Source organism: Chenopodium album, chromosome 4 (genome assembly GCF_948465745.1).
Source record: "Chenopodium album chromosome 4, dcCheAlbu1.1, whole genome shotgun sequence".
NCBI lineage: Eukaryota > Viridiplantae > Streptophyta > Magnoliopsida > Caryophyllales > Amaranthaceae > Chenopodium > Chenopodium album.
The window spans coordinates 2,490,504-2,506,977 of NC_137837.1; the positions used below are offsets into that span (position 1 = coordinate 2,490,504).

The 16,474-nt window shown below is 34.4% G+C and overlaps 2 protein-coding genes across 4 annotated transcripts; both read right to left on the reverse strand.

The window, feature by feature from the left end:
- Positions 1–720: 720 nt before the first annotated feature.
- LOC145628513 (dihydropyrimidinase-like) lies at positions 721–5,589 on the reverse strand. The gene is made up of 13 exons (XM_081680824.1): positions 5,317–5,589; positions 4,996–5,160; positions 4,104–4,155; positions 3,517–3,786; positions 3,229–3,440; positions 2,679–2,799; positions 2,498–2,585; positions 2,321–2,399; positions 1,961–2,048; positions 1,826–1,866; positions 1,671–1,723; positions 1,444–1,600; positions 721–1,070 (listed from the first exon to the last, which is right to left on the reverse strand). The coding sequence occupies exons 1-13, from the start codon at positions 5,389–5,391 to the stop codon at positions 879–881; spliced, it is 1,593 nt and encodes a 530-aa protein (XP_081536950.1). The 5' UTR covers positions 5,392–5,589; the 3' UTR covers positions 721–878.
- Positions 5,590–6,213: 624 nt separating this feature from the next.
- On the reverse strand, positions 6,214–14,928 carry LOC145628514 (uncharacterized). Of its 3 annotated transcripts, XM_081680827.1 has the most exons (6): positions 14,863–14,902; positions 14,603–14,690; positions 12,666–12,838; positions 9,735–10,342; positions 8,073–8,248; positions 6,214–6,984 (listed from the first exon to the last, which is right to left on the reverse strand). In XM_081680827.1, exons 4-6 carry the CDS (start codon positions 10,335–10,337, stop codon positions 6,462–6,464), a joined length of 1,302 nt encoding a protein of 433 aa, XP_081536953.1. In that variant the 5' UTR covers positions 10,338–10,342; positions 12,666–12,838; positions 14,603–14,690; positions 14,863–14,902; the 3' UTR covers positions 6,214–6,461. The 3 variants fall into 3 exon arrangements, with proteins under 3 accessions (XP_081536953.1, XP_081536951.1, XP_081536952.1); XM_081680825.1 differs by lacking the exon at positions 12,666–12,838 and having other exon boundaries at positions 14,863–14,928; XM_081680826.1 differs by lacking the exon at positions 12,666–12,838 and having other exon boundaries at positions 14,603–14,684; positions 14,863–14,886.
- Between the last annotated feature and the right edge of the window lie 1,546 nt (positions 14,929–16,474).

Genomic DNA, 16,474 nt, shown 5'->3' on the forward strand with positions numbered 1-16,474 from the left:
AGATGGATGTTAAGCATGTTGGCCTAAAAAATGAACCGATCTTTAAAGCTCCACCGAATCCTCATGTCCATCACCACCACGATCACCAACATACACACCAAGATGATTCTACATCCATGGTAACTCTCTCATCCAAACATATAAATTGTGCAAGGTTTCACAGAAATTTTATTGCTGCAGCAGCAGTAACATTACTGACATAGGATTGGCTGGTTGGGTAGTAAGCTGATCAAGTAAGCTCAGCCAAGCCTGATTTTACAGGGCTTGGCCACTGTTTTCAAGCTCAAATTCTGGCTGGGCTCAAAAACCAGCTGGCCGTTTAGGAGCCTGTCCTGACCCGACCCATGATCAACTATTAGAGGAAATAGATTTGTACTTGATTTTGATATTGATCAATAGTGTCCTTAGATCAATACAAAAATCAAGTATGATCATGAAGTGTAAATTGCATTTCCCAATCTGATACTTGGAATACTATTTTTTTGCAGAAGAAAAACAAAATTATGGCGTACTGTTGCATAATGCCTTACTAAGAAGAAGAATCACTGCTGCAATTATTGTCAAATTCATGTAAAATCATAGCTATTATAAGGTGATTAAAAGCAAGACATCTGTTATATGAATCAGTAAATAATATTTTTATGCAACTGAAAATCAAGGCTTGGTCAATTTTTGTCTAACTAAATTTTGTTTATTTAGAAAAGTTCAGAAAAACTAAAATGCATATGAGGTTTGTGTAACACCACAGGAACCTTTTTTTTTTCCATGTATGATCCAAAAATTTTAACAATGATGTGCATTGTTCATACTTAATTCAGTTCAAGTAACTGATGCAAGTAAAATAAAGGCGAAACTTTCTGTACAAAGTATTTACAGTTTTAAGTTGAAGATCTGGATCGTTTTACCGGAGCTTGGAGAGAAGAGAGGTAATTGCTATCTGCTTTTTCAATACCGTCAAAAACATAACTGAAAGGAGGCATCTCTACATATTTTCCAGAACCTGGGAAGGCTTTCAGCTCCCCATTCTGCCAGACAATCTTTCCTCCCGCAATAGTCACTTCAACCTTTCCCTAAAAAAAAAGGCAAACACGACAGGAAAAGGCTCAGAAAATACAAGGTTTTTATACATAACACTTATTCCATCCCTATATAATAGTCCATATTTCAATGAGTTTAACTTTTACATCACTATACCAATGTAGTCTTTGTTTAAAATTTTGAGATGTGCATCATTTAGTGTAGTATGGGAAGTTCAAATTTTAACTCACTAGATCCAGATGATAGACTTTTGAATTGGGGCAGACAAATAAAATAGTGGTAAACAGAGGGACAGCCGAAGCCATATAAAGATAAATTGTTTCTGATTGTGAATTGGTTCTCAATATCCGTACAATAGTATAGAAAGCATAAAAATAAAGATAGAAAAATTAGCAGCAGATTTACCTTGCCTGTTACCCCCTCATAGACATTTGTGTCAGTCCTATACTGATGTAGTTTTGCTGAAATTGTGAAACTTGCATTAGGATTGAGTATTATTATGTCTGCATCAGATCCTGGGAGTATTGCTCCTTTTCTCGGGTATATGTTAAAGATTTTTGCACTGCACAAAGAAACTTATCAAGAAGGATGGACAGATTAGGAACCGTAAGTTTTAAGTGTCAAAAAAATACCATTCTGTGCTTGTTATCCTAACATAATCACTGGCTGATATCTGCCCAGATTCCTGAATAAAGAAAGGCACAATCACACAAATTGAAACCTTTGAGCTTTTCTTAAGCAAAATTATATTCATGGAGATTGGAGGCTACAATCTTTGGCAACTTACCACCATCGTATCCCAGACTAGATGCATCCTCTCCTCAAGCCCTAAGGATGAGATAATAGCAAGAATTCACATTTGAATTATTCAATCAAATATGATTGCTGTTGGAAAAATAGATAGTATCAATATTACGCTTACCATTAACACCATTTGGAATTTTTCGGAAATCATCAGTTCCGAAAGCCTTTTGTGTTGAACTAAATGTACAGTGATCGGTTCCAACTAGCTGCAACATGGTAAATTACAATGTTCATCATCTTATGTTTATACATGAATGTCTAGAATGAAAAGATGTCTTCAGCTTAACTAGGATGAGAATCATCCAAACTATAGAACAACCAACAAAATAGTCTAGATGCTAAATTGGATTTTTTTTTTTTTTTTTTTTTTTTTTTTTTTTTTTTGTGAAATTTCGAGTCAACATGTTCCTAAATGGCAGTTTCTTTTTTTTTTTTTTTTCGGAATCAACATAAAATTTTCTCTTGCAATGGAAGAAACCTGAAGGACTCCAGATGAAAGAGCACCCTGAAGCGCCTTAGCATGACCAGCTGCCCTAATAGGAGGACTCATGACATATCTGATCCCCATCAAAAAAAAACACAGAACAAAAAATAAGTGAAAAAAAACCGGTAGTTTGATGGAACGAAAATAAAGCAGATAACAAGAGGTACGTGCTTCGATGCAATGGAGAAGTCAGGATCCCAGAGCACAGAATCATTCAGGATTAATCCAGAAACCACAGGCTCGCCGATGACTCTTTGCCCTGTAACCAAGAAAAAAGACAATAAGTAATCAGAATAAGAGGATTGTAACAATTGACAAGACCTGATCCTCAAAATAACCCTAAGCTGTGAACCTGATTTTCGTGCTTTGGCTACTTCTTCCATGGCATCAATGCTCATCACATGAACCACATATAGAGGTGTGTTTACAAAACGTGCTAGTCGAATAGCTCGAGCTGTTGCCTCTCCTTCAAGCTGAATGACCGTGAAAATTAAGACAAATTAAAAAAAAAAAAAAAAAAAAAACTTCATTTTACTTCAGAAAAAGAATCCCAAAGATATTTGCAACCACTAGCTATAATGTGCTGGTTATACTCTCTATTCACAAATATATTAACCCATGCCTCATGGTGAAGTAGATAATGTTCTAGGAATGATGAGCTCCTAGCTTTCATAAAGATCTAAACAATATAACTTGACTCATCAGAAATAGAAAGTTGATGCACAGAATAAATCCAGGAAGGTAGATGATCAGTGAATGAGAAACAGGTGAAAGAAGTAGGTTAAAATTTGCAATTACTCAAATACAGAAATATAAACAGAAATTTGAAGTCCAAGAGACTCTTCAACTATTGAGAAAGCATTCAACAGTATGTAAATACTGAACAGATGCTAAGATGTTACCAGAGGAGGTCTTGAAAGAGCATGTCCCTCAGGACCGGTGATGCCAAGTTCTATCATTCGCTTCTGTCCTTCAAAAACAGCATCACCATTTTCTGCATGAACCATAGGCAAGGCACCCAAAGACTTGCACTTCTTGAACCCCTCAATCAAAAGCTCATCGTTTATCATGAAAGACCCCTTGTACGACATGAAGAATTTGAAAGAATTTATACCTGAAATATGCAAAGCAATTTTTATACCTAATTTTTAACTGTGAAGGATATGAACCTGAGAAACAGAAGCACTAACCTTCCTCCTTTACCATCAAATCCATCTCTTTTGAAACAACTTCATCCCATTTTGTAATTGCCATATGAAAACCATAATCCATACATGATTTTTGAGCCTTTTGTTTGTACAACTTCAAACCGGCAGTCAAGCTTCCATCAACAGGTATGACAAAGTCAATATGCATTGTCGTACCACCAGCTAATGCAGCAGCTTGACCACTAAAGAAGTCATCGATAGTCTGAGTACCCATGAACTCCATATCCAGGTGAGTGTGAGGATCAATGCCTCCTGTTAAGTGTTTAATACATGAAGTAAGCTAATGGTACACATTATTTCCTATATCATAATACAGTTTACACTACCTCCGACCCAAAATGGTAAGCCACTTTAGTTCTTAAAATAACAGGTCACATTATAAATTTAGCAAAACAAAGTTTAAACCATATTATACTTAAACCTTAAAAGAATTCCAAAGAGAAAACAGATTGGTATGGTGGAGATGTAAGAAAATAATTAGTAAAGAAAAGTTGTAGTATTTTTAGCTCATTTAAATGATCTCATATGTGGCTTATTATGTAAAAATAGGAGTGATAAGTTTGAAGTACCTGGCATGACATACTTTCCAGTTGCATCAAGCACAATGGCATCATCACCCACCTGTTTGCAGAATTAAAATTTGATTTCATAGTTCAGTTTTAGATAAAGAGTACTTCAATACAGGACAACTTAAGACCAATTCTGTCACGTGGAGAGGCCTTTCCTAGCTCGTGTATTTTTTATTTTTTTTACTAGGAACTCCCCTAACACAGTGGAGAGGCATCTCATAGTTCCCACAGAGTTTCTGCACTGGTTTACTTGACACAATTGAGAGGCCATGCCTACAGATCTACGACTGTGCTTTTTTGCATGTTGTATGACGTAGCTTCTTCTTGTCTGTCAGATTGTATTAGTACTTTCGAGTGGATTTTTCCACCTCCACACTTTTGTGTCTTCTCCTCCACTTTCAAATTTCTCAATTGTTGTTCTTTGTTTGTTCTTTCAAATTACTTAAATTTACACCAATTGCTCTAACTTCTCCCTTGTGAGAATTATATGATAATCATGGATACCACGTAAGTTTCGTAACACTCTCTAGCTATGATCACTGCACTCTCTACCCCTCACTCATTACAAGTGAGGATACCATGACTCATGAGACATCAACCACGGTCCATCACTACTTCTTGATATATGACAACTTTTTCCGAACATCTCAACATAGTACTATATGTAAATAAAATTTCTCAATGTAGTAATGACAGGCCAACAGACTGAACATCATGATCACTGGAAAAATTAGCACCCAATGTCCCACACTCCCACAATAAGATTGGCACACAACAAAAACAATCACAAGAACATCATTTAGGACACTAATTGGTGATTATTACAATATAATACTTCATAAATTGATAACTTTTTCTAACAAAGGGTAAAAAATGGGTTGATAATAATTACCTTAATATTGGGTTGGACAGCAATAATTAAACCATCTTCCACATAAACATCAGCAACTTCTTGATGATGAGAATTAACAACTGTTCCTCCTTTAATCAATATCTTTGATGATGACGATGAAATTTGACACCCACTTTCTCCATAATCAATTCCAGCCTCACAAAACTATCCAGAAATTAAAACCCATCAAAATTTCATATTGTAAAACATGATAATTATCTGCTAAATCATAGATTATATGAAAGTTGACAAAATTCATGAAAATTATCAAAACCCCAGGATGAATTAACAATTTTATTAGCAGAAAAATGAGGAACTTACCTGATTGGTGGCTGTTGCAGGTAGAAGAGAGAAAGTTGCAAAGAGATTCACCAAGATTAGCAACTGAGTGATCATCCTAATTTTGTTCTTGAGAAAAATTGGAATTTCTTTTAGTTATTTTGTTGAATTCATTTGATTTGATTTCAATTGAAAATGAGTAATTGACGTTGAGTGTTAAGACTTTGGTGAAAGGATTTTTGATGCTTTGTTGACGTTTTCTTTCTGGGGTTAATGAGCCAATCATATCATTGATTCCTGGAATTTGCTCCTAATTTTTTATCTATGATTTTTTTAGTAAAAGATGGCGTTCTAATTGATTAATTTATGAACCTGGGTTATTTATTAAATGGCAAATTTGTAAATAAATAGTAAAAAATTTGCGTGTGGTTTATGATAGAATCGCTAACACCATTAATGATTTTACCATAATATATGCATAGTTCATGGTCGGACCTTAAGATCTATATTAAAACGAGCAAAAATTAATTAAACACAAATATTATTTTTGCGTATATAATTCTAACTTTAGATGTGCTTAAGCGTATAAAAGATTTTGCTTTGGAGAATAGGTCATACGGAGTAGTGTAATAAGAGACATTTCCGAACTGTAATTTAAATAGTGACAATCCCTCATTTGATGAGAGTTGTTTCTTCCTTTTCATTTTTTGCTCAATTATGATTTGCAAAAATCCGAACTCAAAATACTCGAATAATGTATGGTACAAAGACACAAGGCAAACAAGCAAAGTCGCAAACACCAATACTTACCCTTGAGTGCATGGCAGAACCATGCCGCCAACAAAATATGCCTGCATTTTGCAAAATGCAAGTTTCAAGGTCATCAACAATTTGTAGAGGATTAGAGGTAAAGGATGCACATAAATAGACGCTATCTCATATATCAAATTATTTAGAATAAAACTGAAATTCATGTTAATTTGCATTATCTCTGCACATTGTCCTGTATAAGCCCATTGTCCCTTTACTAACGAAGGCGTTTAACATAATCTAACAAGCAGAGGCTACGGTATCAAATTCATTACAGTCAGGACCCATGAATTCACACATGAGATGATGACACTAAACTTTCTCCTCGTACCAGCAAGCTGAACATGATTTCAGTTTATCCCCAGGGCACATTGACTTTAGGCAGGCTTAGCAGAATCAGAAGCAGAAACCCACTTGAAAAACTGACAAGCAGGTCCCTTGTTAGCAGTCCAGTTGCCACAACCGAAGAAGAAACAACCATGATTAGGTCCAGGGTTATTGTTCATCCGCTTCATACTTGTTGCCCCGCAATAGCAGTAAACATAAGGCTCTTTCCAAGGATTGCCGGCTTGGATCGGTTGAAAAGGAAAGACAGTAAACCAAGGGGAAGTATTGTACATTTGGGCTTGATAAGTTAGATAGCTTTCAGAAGCAGGGATCTGCTGGTACTGGGGAACAGCATTAGATTCATCAGCAACTTGCCACCAAATATAATTTGTTATCGATAATTTCAGTCCCAGATGCATAAGGTGAGCCAGCAGGCGAGCGGTGTTTTTAGCATCATCCAGTCCACAATGGGCACGACCTTCCCAAGTGAGCCCAGCAAGCTCCACAGCTTCTTTCAAGTTACGTTTAGCAGATCCGAACATACTGTTAAAGGGGATTTTCAAATTAATCCACCTGAGAAAATTCAAACCAAAATGTCATTACATAGGAGAATTCTATCCAAGTCCAAACATCAAACTAATAATTACATCTTTTTATACAGCTTCCATAGTATTCATAAATGTAACAGACTGTCCAACAAGTTTATTTATAGAAGATTGACTTGCTCAGTTTCAGAATACTTGGCATGCTCATGATGTAAATTGAAACATCTCCAAGAATCCACACCCAGTTATGATACATTACAAGTACCTGACATGGGTTCTTCAATTCACTTAAAAACTCAAGTTTATGGTGATGGTATATACTGATAACTACATTGACTCATTAAGTAACAACCATTGTTAGCAAGACACTTGACGAAATTAAATAGGTTCAAGGTAGAAAAACACAGTAAGAGGATGAATGATTATTAATGCCAAGTCACTGTCTTCATATTAAGCCTGTAATCAGTTTAGTATTTTTGTGCAACCCACTAGTTAAGCACATCAAGACTTGGAAGAGCATGCTAGTAGAATAGAGACTTAGAAAGTGACTCCCCCAAAGCAGGTTCATCTTACCTAAATAAGGCTTTTCAATCAGATAGATAGTGTCTTCAGCAAATTCAATGGGATCTGTCGCCAACAATCTAAAAGAAACTTATTTACAAAAAGATGGTTTAGCTAAAAATTTGTATATGGCTGTAATCAGTGTTATAGAGGTCCTAGTTGCTCATTAACTCATTCCAAGACTAGAATTTTATTGATGTCACACACACTCCCCCCCCCCCCCCCCCCCCCCCAAAAAAAAAAAAAAAAAAAAAAAAAAAAAAAAGAGAAATCTAATTTTCTCCGATACTCTCTAATTCCCAAATTTGTATCATTATCCTTTATTTTATATACTTTCTTCTTTAGCCAGCTCATACTTAAGCGGTTGACCCATAATTTGAAGTTTGCAGCTTATGATGATGATTTCAGCTAGAAAATCAAAGAGAGATGTATCCATGCAGGGCTCTACACAAAGAGCAAACTAAAAACTATAACATAAAATTCTGTTTCATCTATTAAAAGCCTGAGATTTAACTAAAACAAAATGAATGTAATCGATAAATTTTCTTTTCTTACCGATTAAAATATAGTGGCTTTTCTATCTTCTTGAATCGGCACTCTGATTCCAACATCACTCGACAATCCCAGCTGGACCAAGTAACTACAGCAAAGTTTGTGTTCTTAATGCCCTTGTCTTCAAGCCATTTGTCATGCATGAGCAATGCTTCACTCAAAGTAACACCTTTGTCCACCTGAAATCAGTTTATAAAATTCAGTCACACAACTGATACAAGCAATTCAAACCAGTGCATCATTTAAAATCATCATGGCATGCTAATGAATAAATAATAATCATTATAATCCTAAATTAAAAAACTGCAATATTCAAAATAGGCCAAAAGGCAATCCTTTGACAAATTTGAAATTCTTATAAAAAATTGGTGCACACGCTAAGCTACTCCTGTTCTTCAATTCACCTCAAATACCCATGTCGGATTGCACATTGTTGTCCCACGACCCACTTATATACTTCGTTCCAGTTCCAGACCAAAATCATTCAGAAATATTATATAATGGTATGTTTAGTCTAACACTTGTACATATATCTGGGTCCAACACTTACACTTCCAGCCGAGGCTCAGTAACATTAATGATAACATAAAGGAGCTTGTCTTAGGAACAAAATGCAATCATTTTACACTTTTGGTAAGATTAAAAATCCAATGTAAATATTTTCTTTTATGCAATAAAATTAGAAGATTAATAACTAATATTCTTAGAAATTTATTGTAATTTGTGCACAGTAAGTTACTTTTCAAAACTAAAAGGAGATATTTCAGCTTAAGTTTGCTTAGGTCTTTTTCACGAACAAACAAGGGGGAATATTTCATGAATCATGCAGAGATTTAAGCCCAGAGTTAATAAAGTGTGAGAACTGCTTGCTTAAAACAATAATGAACCATGTAAATCTCTTAATTCCAAGTGTTCTAAGTTTCTAACTTTCCTTAGTCAGCTAAAGAAGTTGGTAAACAGTTTACTATAATAAACCCCCTTTAGAAATTTCATCTGTGATGCTCTTCCATACAAATCCTTGGTGATGCAACTCCTTTTGTTTGGCCTAAGACACATCAATTGGTCTTGCAACAATACAGTTCTAAAAGCTGTTTGTAAGTTGCTTCACCAATTGATGTCAACACCAATTGATGTTCTCATCATGTGGTGTATAGATGAGAGGATGTCCGAAGGTGCGTGATATTTTACACTAGTTTATTCCACATAATAGGTCTAAATTTACAGAAATTGCCATCAGGCATTTGTTAAATGCAGCTACATCCACAAATCATCAATGCATCTTTGCTTCTAAAACATGCAAGGTTTTTTTTTTTTTTTAGGTTGTTAGTAGATAAGGAGAAGGGCCAGAGAAAAGGAAAGTGGTATGGCCAAAATGACTATTCAGTCTCCACTGAAAGTTGATGGGACAGCGAAAATCTACACATACACTTTCATCAGCATTAATGTTAGAATCATACAGAAAAAAGATGTTCATTGCCAAAACCAGTACCAAGATGAGAACAGCATCAAGCTATCACTTTTGCTGACATACAAAAAGACACCAACTAGAAGACTTGATTTCAAGATCAATCAAAATTCACATAAATACAAATCATATACAGAGTATTCAAGTGATAAGAACTGATATTGTATAAACATAGTAACAAGAGGTGTTATTAAACAAACCTGAGACTGGTGAATGCCAGTAAGATCTTTACAGAAGTTAGATAGAAGCTGATTATGAGTAGGACGCACATAAATCTGAAAACAGTCCTCCAGTTGTCCAGTTCTACTGTTCACCAGCACAGATGGGAACTCAATTATTTCCTGCGGATGAGGGTTTCTTTCTTTATCACAAGTAGCCTCAAAATCGATGACCACAAAATACTCAAAATCTTGGAGCATATAATCAGGTGAGTAGCTCTGTGGAAACATCTGAAAAGGGATCTGGGGAAACCAGTGAGCTTGGAAGTAGTGCCCATAATTTGCTGGGTAAAAGCAGCCATCAAATGGATGGGACTGGCCATGCACATCCTTCAGAATAGTAGGTGACATTGCTGGCCAAACATAATGATCTTCTTGTCTCACTGGTCTACCACAACTATCACTCGGGACTGTTAATTTATTATGACTCAAGGCTCCATAATCGGAGACAGCATTTGCTTGCTTTCCACCATAAGTATAATTGAACTCCATAGTCTGTCCACTGAAACTCCTCGGAAAAGTAGGGCCATACAAAAAGCTTTTAGCTTGGACGCATCCAAGGGATGCTTCAAGGCCCTTCTGCATAGCGTCTGCAGGGAAACACAAAAGTCAGCCATGGAACAAATACAAAGAAGACAATAAGTATCATGCCTTTGTTGAACCTTATTTGAAAGAGTTTAAGGCAAGTTATAATACTTAGCCAAGCTATTATTTAATACAGGAAAGAACTAAGCCAATAAACAAGCAGGTATCGTCTAAACTAGGAACTTTTAAAATTTCTTTACTTCCTTTTATATCAATAAACTCAGATCTAATTAATTGTGTTCAGAAAGGGAAAATCCGATAACAGGAGGTAGGCATCAGAAGTAGAATCAAAGAATTGGTGCAAAGATTCAGGGGATAGCCAACATCAATCAATGAATAGAGCGACAGAGAGAACAACCAACAAGAAAAAGTCTTGAACAACCAACAATACTTCTTAGACAACCATAGATACCCTGATGGTATGTTGGGCTATCAAATGAAAGGCAATAACTTCAATCAAGGTTACACATAACAGGGAAAAAAAAAAAAAAAAAAAAAAAAAAAAAAAAAAAAAAAAAAAAAAAAAAAAGCCATCAATCGATAAAAAGGCTAACAGATCATGCAGAAATGTCAATTAAATTAAACCCTAATAACATTGAAAGCGACACAGATCATTTGGAATTTTAATAAAATTCTGTTTATGGGATTCAAACATCAAGGAATAAGTATGTCCTTTGACGATCAAAGAAAATAACATAAATAGGTGTAAAAAGGCTAACAGATCATGCAGAAATGTCAATTAAATTAAACCCTAATAACATTGAAAGCGATACAGATCATTTGGAATTTAAACAAAATTCTGTTTATGGGATTCAAACATCAAGGAATAAGTATGTCCTTTGACGATCAAACAAGATAACATAAATAGGTGTAAAAGAGAGGGGGGGGGGGGGGGGGGGGGGAAGGGGGGGAGGAGACAGAAAAATCAACAGAAACAATCGATACACCTGAAGTTTCACCAGGAAAGCGATCAACAAACTTAAGCTTAAAGTCATCTTGGAGTTTAAAGCGCTGCGGAATTGAGGATTGAGAATTCTTCATCTTCAACAGATCTATCACTTACACAAATTGTTATAGATCTTGAGAGAAAGAGGGTAATGTAAAGGATGAAGTGGTGCGGGGCGGATATTAGGTCTATATAAGACAGGGTGAATGCTCAACGGAAAAAAGTTGAAACGTCAAAATTCAGTTTGGCAATTGATGCACAAGGAAGTAATTTAATGCTAAAAAATATACTACCTCCGATTTATTTTTTTTTAGTTGCAACTTTGGGGTATTTTTTGAGAGATAATTCAAAGTTGCAACTAAAAAAAATCGGAGGTAGTATATATAAACAACTACGGATACACAAAACAAGTCTATTTTTTTCCAAAAGATCAAGTAAACAAATAAGAGTAGAATAGCCTTCAACCAAGGCCAAACACTATGAATCTAATAATTCTAATAAATAAAATTTAATGGTATACAATAGCCACTTATCAACGCTGATTCTGCCCATAAAACCTGAGACTAGATATGAATTTTGAACAAAAATGACAAACACGAGATATAACAAAGATGCATGAAAGACTGTCCAAACCAAACCAATTAAAGCTTCCATCATGACAGATGGGCACTCCAAAACACGGAAAAAAAAATGAGATTCCTGGACTAATTATTGTAGATTTATTTCCTATTGAGATTTTGGATAGAAATGTTGGATCTCATCCTATTTCAATAGATATAAGATAATGTTGAAGGATATACAAGTGAATTAATATCATGTTTGTAGCTTATTTGCTGCATACTTCCTCCATTCTTTTTTAGTTGGCACATTTCATTTATCATATTTACCAATGCACAAATTCACAATCAATATATTTAATTATTAATGTTGAAAAATTATACATAGTTGATATTATGAATATATACATTGAGATGTTTTTAACAAGATCCCACATGATTGTATTACATCATAAAAGTCAATCACAAAAGCTAATTAAATTAGAGTACCAAGTTACTATATTTTGTTGTTGTTTTGGCTGATAAGATATTGTTTAAGAAAATAAAAAATTTACCCGAACCATTTAGAAGCCCCAAAAAAAAATTCAAGAATTTAAAAAAAAAATACATCAAATGGTTTTGGCATTATGGTAAAGTTGGTGATTTCAAACTCAAAATAAAGAAATAGAGAAGGGGGTAATTACAAATGCTTGTAAGTTCAGACACTACCCAACCATGGTTCCAAAGCGCATTCAACAAGTGGTTTGATCCTTTTTCCGTTTTGATTTAGATAGGGCAAAGGGAGGAAGGAAAAAGATTGAGTTAAATTAAAAAAGAGCTGCTCACCCCATTTTATACCAATACTCCAGTGCTTCCGATGAAGCTCTTCACTCTTGCCTAGGTTGTGGTGGATTTAACAGCTTTTCACTAAATCTAAAAGATTTAGGTTGTCAATTCGTCACAGTAAAGTGAATGATGATAAACTCAGCCCATATTTCAGCTTCCTAGCGCTTCTTTCCCTTCATCATCAAACATAGCCAACAAATTGTGACAGTACATTAGCAATCTGTCTACTGCAGCTTATTTCTGGTATTTAAGTACTGAGCAATCTGATAACTTTGACACTTTGCTCATAACTATAATTATAAAATGAAGCTCTAACATTCTTGTTTCTCTATTGGTGATACAAAGATCTTAGTATTATACAGAACAACTGGTCGGATCCAAATCAGTCATCAGCTGCACTATTTCGTTGCTGCAATTACCAAAAACCTCTACCCAAAAAACAGCCCTCTCGCTCACACAGAATTTGTGAAGGTCTAGCTAGCGGGTCTTGTCATCAATGTCAAATACAAAAGCTTCACAAAAAATATTGTGTAAGAAAAGCATAACTAACCCCTATAAATATAAACTATCCATGTGAATTGTCTGCAACTCCACATACTGAACCTGCGTCGTCTCAATACTTTGTACCCAAATCATCCAAAAGAAAAAGGTTAAGTTTCTAATGCATTGAACAGGAAGTGGACTGCAATGCATTTCCAAGGTGCCCTAATTCCAATTATGAACGTTGAAGAATAGACAGCTCTTGGGACACCCCAAAAAACTATGAAAAATAAATTTAAAAAAAAAAATTTTAAAAAAAAGGGATAGAAGGGCTAAGAGGCTAACAAAAAACAGCCTACATTCGGGAAACTTTTCTTCATAAGCATATGTTGATGTGAGGATATAGGTACATCCGTACATCAAGATAGAAAGCTGCATAATAACTTATCTACACCTGCTACAATTTCTTCAGTGAGCAAAATGCTCAGCAACCCCAAAAATAATTAATGGCTTGAATCTATAAACGATGAGTCAATGATGAACAAAGTTCAGCTATCCTTTAAAATACCTATAAGGTAAATAAATAGCCAGCAACATATGCCAAACAAGACATCATTCATCCAGAACACAACACAAGCTCACAAATTAACAAATGCTAATCAAATCCAAGTCTACTTATGTCAGCTACACACTCATCTTTTTAACTTACCACTTACAGGGAAAGGATATAATCTTCATCACATAGCTAACCTTCAATGACGACCCTATAAAATGCGCAAAACTAAATTATATACAGCCACCTTTAGCCTCCGCCATAAACTCATGACCCCTTCAACTAACACTAAAGCATCAAATTCCATCCTTGCAGTAAGCATTCATAACCCCAAAAAAATCAAATCAAATTTACTTCTAATAACTCATTCAACAACCTCGAACCCCAAGAGAAGGTAATTCACTTCCAAGAGAATGAGACATAGATATGCAATTCTTTTAAACTCCAAAGATAAGAAAGGGAATTTTTCCTTTGAGTAGTGCCCAATGTCACTTAACCCAAACACAAATAAAAGCTATATAACTCAGTTGAATCATGTAAAACACGGGAAAGTGTCCAAGCGTCTAACTCGACTATATTATGAAAAGATAGGTCCAATTTGAAGTGTCTAAAGTGTCCATATCCATGTCCGAGTGTCAAAGATCTAACACGTAGGTAATTGAGGTGACATCCAAGTAAACATAAAAGAGATACTTGATCAGTGAGAAACCCAGATAGTAATTCCAACTCCAACCCCAGAAAAATCAAAAACCCATGTAATTATAAACCACAAACACTGACATTGTCACAAACATTACTGTAAAAAGATCCCAACTTTCAATAAATTCCAATAAAATTGAAAAAAAGAAAATTAACACAATTGCTAATTTTAATAATAAATAAGAAAAATATAAGAATTTCTAACCTCGATTATCAAGGGCCATCATGATCTTGTGAGTCGAAAAGGTTAATTAGCGCGAACATCAGATCTCCCACCAAAAATATTTCTAAACCTGTAAAATTACCAACAATTTAACAAAAACCCTTTTTCTAAAATCACCCACTAAAATATCAACCAAATTACACCAGAAAATCATATTCGTATTTACATTAATTTCTTAATATTGTGTTAAAATCTAATGGAAATACAAAGAAAATTAGTAAATTGGGTGAAATTTTGCTCACCAGTTACGATTGTGGGGAGAGAAGGCCACAGAGAAGGAAGAAAGCTTTGTTGTGACATGAGATTTTTGGATTTATACCCCATTATATATAAAAAATAAATTATAAATAAATAAATTTATATTTATTATTTTTATTGTCATTTATTGGGATTTAATTTATTTTTAAGATTTTGAAGAAAAGAATCAGGAAGATGTAGAATAGGAAACAAAGAAAGAGTAGACCCCACGAAACTTGGGTTTTTATTTTATTTTATTAAAAAAAATCTTTTTTTGAAGGTTTTTTTTATTTTTAAAAAAAATAATCAATAAATTTTGCGTGTAAATTAAAGGGTATTCATTGTTTGGAGTTACTTTCGCTTCACTCTTCTTGCAAGGATGTATGTACTTGCCTTTATTTTTCTTTTTGGAAACTTGCCTAAAATTATTGACCAACACTTTTGATCTTCATAAATCGTAGTAATGGAAATTAAATTCTTAATTTTATAAAGTTATGCTTTTTATCTCTATTTAATTTGTACATTAGTAAAGGAGGTGAATCATATTATCGCAACTACAGAGTAATATGATAAATTTATGGTTTACACAAAATTATAATATTAATAAGACATATAGCAATCAAAAAAGAGTATTAAGTTCTCATTTTATTAAAAGATTGAATACACAAAAAAAATATATATATAATTTCATCTAAATTTTGATTATTGTCCCCTACATATGATTTTTTATCTATGTCACGATGAAAAAAAGATTTTTGTTTTCACGAAAAAAAAAAGGAGGTGAATGTTAGGATTGTCCAGATCTATACTATTCAAGCAGAAGCTTTTTTTTTTTTTTTTTTTTGGTGTTCCACCCTTTGGACTAATCCGGATTCAGGGATCAGTTTTGGGTGGTTAGATTTCAGTACCCTCCTAATTGTTGTTGCGGGGGATCAAACACAGGTCCTCCCTACCAAGTGTAATCCCAATCACCACTACACCAACATCCAATTGGTAGCAGAAGCTTGTTATCTATGAATGTAGAGAACTTTGTTGAAGATGTTGCATCATAACTTTCCCCAAATCGATGTTGTCTCTATAATGAACTAGGAAAGATAATAGGCTACCACAATAAATTTTTTTTATATATAAGTGGTTATTGAGTAGTGAAATCAACTGGTATGTACACAAAGTTACAAACAAACTACCTTAAAAAAAATTGTGGTAGTATGTGTTGCACTATTGCGTATTACCGAAAGATATTTTTCGTTAGTTTACGAAGATTAGACATTTTTTTTTTCTTCTAAATAGCAGATTCGAACTCATGACATTGTGAAGTAAATTGGAAAAATTGTATCCCCTATAACAATAAAATTAGATAGTATAACTAGTCAAAATTGGAATACTAGTACAATTGCATCATGAACACAATACACAACCAAAAAGCTTTGCTCAGTCTTTCGAAAACAATCTCAATTTGAATTTATTCTAAAATAATCCCGCATTTGACATTAATACCCTTTTAACAATCCTTTTGACCTATAAGGCTATAACTCGAGTGGAGAATCAGCACAAGTCAAATTGTTAAGGATGACTACTCCAATTCCCTTCAGAGGTCGCACTCTCGCTCACTCATCA